At 48.8% G+C, this 6,490-nt stretch overlaps 2 protein-coding genes across 4 annotated transcripts in view; both read right to left on the bottom strand.

Moving 5' to 3' along the window:
* The window catches only part of bves (blood vessel epicardial substance), a 7,360-nt gene extending 3,145 nt beyond the window's left edge, over nt 1-4,215 (bottom strand). The window contains exons 1-4 of one of the 2 annotated variants that reach the window (XM_047036169.1): nt 4,051-4,215; nt 2,922-3,166; nt 2,359-2,483; nt 5-192 (exon numbers count right to left, since the gene is read on the bottom strand). In XM_047036169.1, coding sequence (XP_046892125.1) covers nt 5-192; nt 2,359-2,483; nt 2,922-3,150 — 542 coding nt within the window. In that variant the 5' untranslated portion in view covers nt 3,151-3,166; nt 4,051-4,215. The remainder of the gene's footprint in view (nt 1-4; nt 193-2,358; nt 2,484-2,921; nt 3,167-4,050) is intronic. The other variant, XM_047036174.1, reaches the window with a different exon arrangement.
* Nucleotides 4,216-4,736: 521 nt separating this feature from the next.
* popdc3 (popeye domain containing 3) lies at nt 4,737-6,372 on the bottom strand. Of its 2 annotated transcripts, XM_047035255.1 has the most exons (4): nt 5,652-6,372; nt 5,552-5,564; nt 5,456-5,470; nt 4,737-5,336 (listed from the first exon to the last, which is right to left on the bottom strand). In XM_047035255.1, the coding sequence occupies exons 1-4, from the start codon at nt 6,152-6,154 to the stop codon at nt 5,070-5,072; spliced, it is 798 nt and encodes a 265-aa protein (XP_046891211.1). In that variant the 5' UTR covers nt 6,155-6,372; the 3' UTR covers nt 4,737-5,069. The 2 variants fall into 2 exon arrangements, with proteins under 2 accessions (XP_046891211.1, XP_046891220.1); XM_047035264.1 differs by having other exon boundaries at nt 5,456-5,564; nt 5,652-6,371.
* Nucleotides 6,373-6,490: the final 118 nt, after the last annotated feature.

Genomic DNA, 6,490 nt, shown 5'->3' with positions numbered 1-6,490 from the left:
GTACTTTCCTTTGAGCAGGATGCTGAGGCGTTCGTCCACGGAGGTCTTGTCCTCGGCCGCGTACACCTGGCCCTTCTTCAGGGTCTGGATGGTGCAGAACTGTCCGGTGAGCCGCTGGAACAAGGCCTCGCGCACGTGGAGGGGCTCGAACATGCGCTTGTACACCGACCTCAACTCCCGGTCGATCTTGATCTGAGCGGACATACACAAGATGGGAACACAATGGGATCCAGCTGCTTGTAGTAAGTCTTAGTTAGGCTTTAATAAGGCTTTCATAAGATGCTTATTAACATTGATATGTGTTCATAAGTGTTAATGATATTAGTGAGGGTTAGGGTCAGCGTTATTGTAAGACTAACGCTGTTACGTTCCAGGACCCCTCCCTGTTTGTACTGCTAGTTTGCACTCTGTCCTGTCCTTGGCCGGGTTTCCCAGATTCGTTAAGAAGCTGTTAACGCTAAGATCTTCTTAAGAACGTTCTAAGAGCGTTCAAGAGCGCCCCTTAGAACGTTCTTAAGACGCTCTTAGCGTTAAGAGCTTCTTAACGAATCTGGGAAACCCGGCCCCTGTCTGTTCTCCAGGGGTTCCAGGTCCTGCCCCCCTGTGGTCCAATCAGTGTCCTCCAATCAGTGGCAGCCAATCGGAGGCACTCAATTACCTTCAATTACACATCTGCTCCTGCCCCGCCCGGTTTTCCTTTGCTATTTCAGTTCCTTAGTTCTCTCCTGTTGGGAGGAGGGTTTGTCTGTTGTTGCCATTAAGACCTTGACTGGGTGATGTGTGGTTTATATGGTCTGTGTATACCCAGTGTTGTGCCTTCTGTTTAAACCCTGGGGGGGAAGGGGGAGTCCTGTAGGTTAGACGCCCATGGGCTTACATTCTACCCGTAGGATTACTTTGTCTATACACCTTAGCTAAGACCCTGGGCGGACCACCCCCTGTATTGTTTTGTTTAGGGCGCCTTACTTGTGTGCCAGATATGTTTGTGTTGGGGGCGGTTGACAGGCTAGGGGTGGGGAGGTTGACAGGCTAGGGGTGGGGCGGTTGACAGGCTAGTGGTGGGGAGGTTGACAGGCTAGGGGTAGGGAGGTTGACAGGCTAGGGGTGGGGAGGTTGACAGGCTAGGGGTGGGGAGGTTGACAGGCTAGGGGTGGGGAGGTTGACAGGCTAGGGGTGGGGAGGTTGACAGGCTAGGGGTGGGGAGGTTGACAGGCTAGGGGTGGGGAGGTTGACAGGCTAGGGGTGGGGAGGTTGACAGGCTAGGGGTGGGGAGGTTGACAGGCTAGGGGTAGGGAGGTTACCTATTTGATTTCTTTGCTTTGGTCCCGCTCAGCCCCTTTCTCCCAGCCCCCTTGTCAGGTCTTTGTCGTGCCCTGTGATTCCTGTTCTTTACATTGGTATGTGCGAGGAGAATAAACTCCCTATATTTTCCGTTCCCCCGGCTGTTCTGTGTCGCTTTCCTTATTGCCCACGCTCCTCAAACCTGGTTCCGCGGTTAGTAGTTGCAGCGGGTTACGTTTCCCTGCCTTCCAGAGGGATTCGTAACAAACACGTATTACAAGCCCCTGGATCTAAAGTGTTTTGTACGGGTTTTGAGGAGAGCTAGGGCCACTAGGACTCCTGACTGAGCAAACAGCCGACGCCGTGGGGAACGTTCCTTCGAGACGAGCGGAGGTGTGAGAGTGAAGGAGAGAAGCCATTGAACGAGATGGTGAATGTGCTGTTGCGTGCTGCAAATACAATCATAGAGACTTGGTCTCATTCTCCTGCTCGGAGGAGGGCCCACTCACGATGAGAGGGTCCCCTGGTGTTTTCCTTGCATCCTAAAGACCTGCATCTCATCTAGCCAGGAAGGGCCCCCTGGGGAACGAGCGAGTGGGACACCTGACCTAAATATCCCATTGTGAGGCAGGGGTACTGTTTAAGTAAGCTCACGGTTGCAACTCTGAGGGCTTCCTCTGTCTGCACTCTAGGAGATGTTGCACAACAGTATTCTCGTAGCTTGCATAACACGCACAGAGAAATATTTCAAACAGGTACGGGTTTGAGTTGATGACGAGGTTGGATGGGGGGATTTGAAAATGGATTCGGGGGGCATTTTTCATGCTTTAATGGACCAAGGTGAACTGAAGCATGACAGGGAAGGCAGAGAGAGGGGGAGAGGGGGAGAGGGGGAGAGGGGGAGAGAGAGAGAGAGAGAGAGAGAGAGAGAGAGAGAGGGGAAGAAGACATGCAACACAGGGCCCAGGCTGAATTCGAACCCAGGCAGCTGCGGTGAGGCCTCAGCCTGCACGGTGAGGTGAGCCACCAAGGCGCCTGGCGGTGGTACTTGGTCGACCGTGCGGGTGAGGTACTCACTGGTCTGCGTTTGTAGAGCAGGTAGAAGAAGTGCATGAAGTTGACCATCAGAAACACCACGTTCCACACCATCACGTCCAGGTTGCACCTGTACAGCGTTGCCCAGGCGATGAAGAGACAACATCCTGCCAGGGACAGGAAGAGGAAGTGAAATGGGGCACAGCAACACAAGTCGACTGTGTACAGTACTGGAACTCTGCTTGGGTTGCTGTCTAAGTAAATACCCTTGTTACCCTTATGTAGGTTTATAACTACACTGGAAACAAACGTATGTCATTTGGGGAGGGTATAGCTAAGTGAGTAGAGCACTTGACAGAGCACTTGACTGCAAATCAAGAGGTTGCCGGTTCCAATTTTCCCTCTGAACTGTACGTCGCTTTGGATAAAAGCGGAACCCATTTTGAGGGGCTTACACTGCCATCACAGATGAAGATGTCAAGACAAAGCTGCACGTGTTTGACTGGGTCATAAACCCCCTAGCAACACGTTTTTCCCCCCCGAGCCACTCCGCCCCCAAATGCCGCACGGCCGCGCGCCACCAGCAGGGGGCAGCCCAGACCCACCTGTCATCAGCAGGAAGCGGAGCAGGATCATATGCAGGGCCAGGGTGGTGGGGATGACCAGCCCCACCAGCAGAGACAGGTTCCCCAGGTGGAAGAGCAGGTGATGAGCCTGCTCCCAGTCCTCACAGGAGGTGACGTTGAGCTCCATCACTCCCATACCCTTCCCTGGGGAGGCCAGTGGGGCCAGGGAGGTGAAGAGGAGGGTGGAGATAGTGGAGGGTGTCGTCATCCTGAAGCAGGGTTACCTACACACCGAGAGAGGGGTTCACGGAGGAGTGGGTGCTCGTTATCGGTTGACATTCATTGATTAAGCTCAGTGATTAGAGCATCTGATTGCAAATGAAGAAGTGGCATTTTCAATCCCCCTCTGTGTGTTGCGTTGGATCCAAACGTCTGCCAATGAATACTTTTTGTATTTTGGAGCAGATGTAGGCCTGTGCAGTTGGTTGTCATTCAGTCAATATGTTGAATTATGTTGTGTTTGACCGTCAATAGTTTGTATATCTGACATATTTCGGACTTATTCTGCGTCAGTGAAGCTTGTGATCTTTGTTGTAATGTTGTCTTTTGGAGAAGGGGGCTTAAACAAGATCAGGCATTCAAAGCCACAAGCTAAATCACAGGATAAAATCTAAAACATTTATTCTCATTGATCTCTGTGGGATTTAAATCAGTCATTATCTGCATGAACAAAATGCAAACACGAAGATGACCTTTACTGAAATGCCACTTGAGGAAAGACAGACAGACAGAGAGAGAGAGAGAGAGAGAGAGAGAGAGAGAGAGAGAGAGAGAGAGAGAGAGAGAGAGAGAGAGAGAGAGAGAGAGAGAGAGAGAGAGAGAGAGAGAGAGAGAGAGAGAGAGAGAGAGAGAGATAACAGATAAAATACAGAAACGAAAAACTGATATGGCTCTACTTTCGTGGTTTAAAATGTGAACATCAAATACAGCGTATGAGGTCATATCCTAGCCCGTAGCCTACATTTTGAGAAAGAAATGAGGTGGGTTGGTTACTCAAAGCTGGGATCCACAGTAGTCAAGGCGACTATAACGGCTACAACGTCTTTTAAAATGTAGGCTACTTCTCTGACCCTTCGCCAAACGGGAGAGCAAATGATGTTTAACTTACCTGACAGGACTAAATCCAATGTGCTCGTTGATAATTATCAAAGAAAGCAGAAGAAAAACAATGTTAAAGTTAGAATACGGAGCTCTGTGTGTGCGTCCGCTCGAGCTGGGGGGCTGTACAGTGTGAGCCGCGCATACCAGCGGGCTGACAGACATTGACTAAAATGGGCAAGAGGCGAACGGACAGTCGTCAACACCGTCGCTGCGCATCAGCAATAGCCGACTCTTCCGACAGGGGGAGATAAAACAGCGCCTATGAGCGCTCTGTTTCCTCAAACACCGTTTCAATATTCGGTCTTCCCGCGCTGCTCTCGAAGAGCCCAAGTCATAGTTCATCTGCAAACATTTATGCAACTGATTGAATGGAATCCGGATGTAGGCCTATGCCTGTTTAACAAACGATGATTGCCTTAAGTTTTAACTTTTTCTAAAAGCCTAACTGTGGCTTAACTGTCTTATATTAATGTAGCCTAATGTATGGGGCTGCGGTGTTTTTTGTGAGTACACTCTTGTCAACCATGACGTTTCCATGATGTGAAATAAAAACCCCTTCGAATATTGATGAGTTGCTCGAGCTCAAATCAGCACCACTGTCAGCGCTGCGCAAAAATGACGGACAATTACCTGAACTGCGCAGGGCTTTGGCTGTGTGTTTTCAAAAGGACAAAGTGACAGGTGTTAGATTTGTTAAAACACAATCAAATTTAATCCATTTACAATGTTCAGGCACAAAAACATACAGCCCATGGGCCATGGCTGAACAAGTGTCGTTTGGGTGAATTATTTCTGAAATATCTCGCAAACACACTGACATGCAGGCGCGCTCGAACGTAGACAACGGACCCTGTCCAACATAATCCATACAATTTCCACAAAAATTGAAGTTAAATACATTATAACCACATTGATAAAAAGTATAAGGGTGATGAACCATCAAAAGAGCCTACTGACAATTTACAACAGACTAAAAACATTCAACAAGTTCGCTGATAGTCACGGGACAGCCAGCTACATCCGTCTTCACTCCTTCTCTGCGACTTGCAGGAATGCAGCTGTTCGTTCTAATTCTGGCCCCGGCACGTGACAGTAACTGGGTAACCGGAGATCAAACCGGATCCCGCCGCTGTCGAACGCCTTGTCGTTCAGGGAGTACAGCTTGTCCGCGATATCGTTCCGCACAACCAGAGCGAAGATCTTGGCTATGTAGCGATGTCTGGCAAACAACAGATACAGCTTCTTACGCCTCCAAGCAATATACCTACACTGATTATCAGCGCGCAGCGTTACCTGAGATTAAGAGGGGAGAGAAAATGCTTTTTCTTAACACAGACTCAAAACATTAGAGATTAAAGGCAAAATGTCAGTATTCATAAAGAGGTTGATGTAGGCTGAAGGCAGTAGGTCACCTGGAAGATCCCTTCCTCTGAGGGTCTGAGTGAGTCCCATTCTGGAGAGTCGAGAAACTGGAAAGGATAGATGTAATGTAAAAATTCCCCGTTTACAGTCACTCGAATTCTGTGGATAAAACAGACAGGGTTAAGATGAGATAAGTCATGTTTTTTTTATACATGATAAATAACTGGAAGATAAAGTTAAGGGCACCTGCCGGACACGAGAACAGACAGCTTATCGATCGACGTCTTTCCCTCCACTGCAAAGCAGTGGTCCTTTTCAATTGTATGGATGTCCCCTTCGCAACAAACGACAATCTTCCCAAAGTGGACCAGGGACACACCTAGCTTCTTGAACATGTAGTTGTACAGGTCTTGGAACTCTTTCTCGAAAGTAACGTTCCTTAACCGGTAGGCAACATGCACAACTTGACCAACGCACGCTGCGAAAAGAACAAAACTCCACAGAAAGGTGTCCGTCGTGCACGGGTCCGACCATGCCCAAATCGAGGAACAGAAGAAACCAACTGCCAAAAAACTATACAGGTAAAGAAGCCCGTAGAATCCACTTCCGCCCATGAATCCCAAAACAAGTAACATATTGGCAAGGTGGAAAACTGAAGTCTCGGGGCCCTCCGCCCATGCTGTACAAACCGGGTGAGAAGCCACTGTCCCCGATGTCAGGTTTTCTGCTTCGACAGCTATGGGCTCCATGTTTTACGCTCAGCGTAAAACAAGCTGGTAACCAAGCCTATAACCAAGATTTCAGCGAAAGAAGGTAAAGTGATGAAAACATTACTTAGAAGACTGAGGGGTGGAAACTCGAAACTAATTAGTGACGCGTCATTGACGAAAATGTCATCGCTCGCAGTTTGATCATATCTCCTCTTAAAATATGACCCACCGACTAGACGCGCAGCGCCCGCTTGGTCCTCAAGTCCAACGACTTACTTCCTCACTATCCGGTGTAGATCAAAACATGCATTCAACAAACACCGTTTAACATGTAATATGACAATGAAACTGTATGTTTCATGGCTTTTTCAGGTA

Source organism: Hypomesus transpacificus, chromosome 2 (assembly GCF_021917145.1).
Source record: "Hypomesus transpacificus isolate Combined female chromosome 2, fHypTra1, whole genome shotgun sequence".
NCBI lineage: Eukaryota > Metazoa > Chordata > Actinopteri > Osmeriformes > Osmeridae > Hypomesus > Hypomesus transpacificus.
The sequence above is the reverse complement of the archived record's forward strand: the minus strand, read 5'-3'. Positions and strand labels throughout refer to the sequence as shown.

What these genes read in the sequence shown, in the direction of transcription:
- popdc3 (XM_047035264.1), bottom strand. Translation starts at nt 6,154, where the DNA reads ATGGAGCCCATAGCTGTCGAAGCAGAAAACCTGACATCGGGGACAGTG. An exon ending in TCTGTTCTCGTGTCCGGCAG is followed by an intron (nt 5,565 to 5,651) that starts GTGCCCTTAACT and finishes TTTTATCCACAG; the next exon opens with AATTCGAGTGACTGTAAACG. An exon ending in CAGAGGAAGGGATCTTCCAG is followed by an intron (nt 5,337 to 5,455) that starts GTGACCTACTGC and finishes TCTTAATCTCAG; the next exon opens with GTAACGCTGCGCGCTGATAA.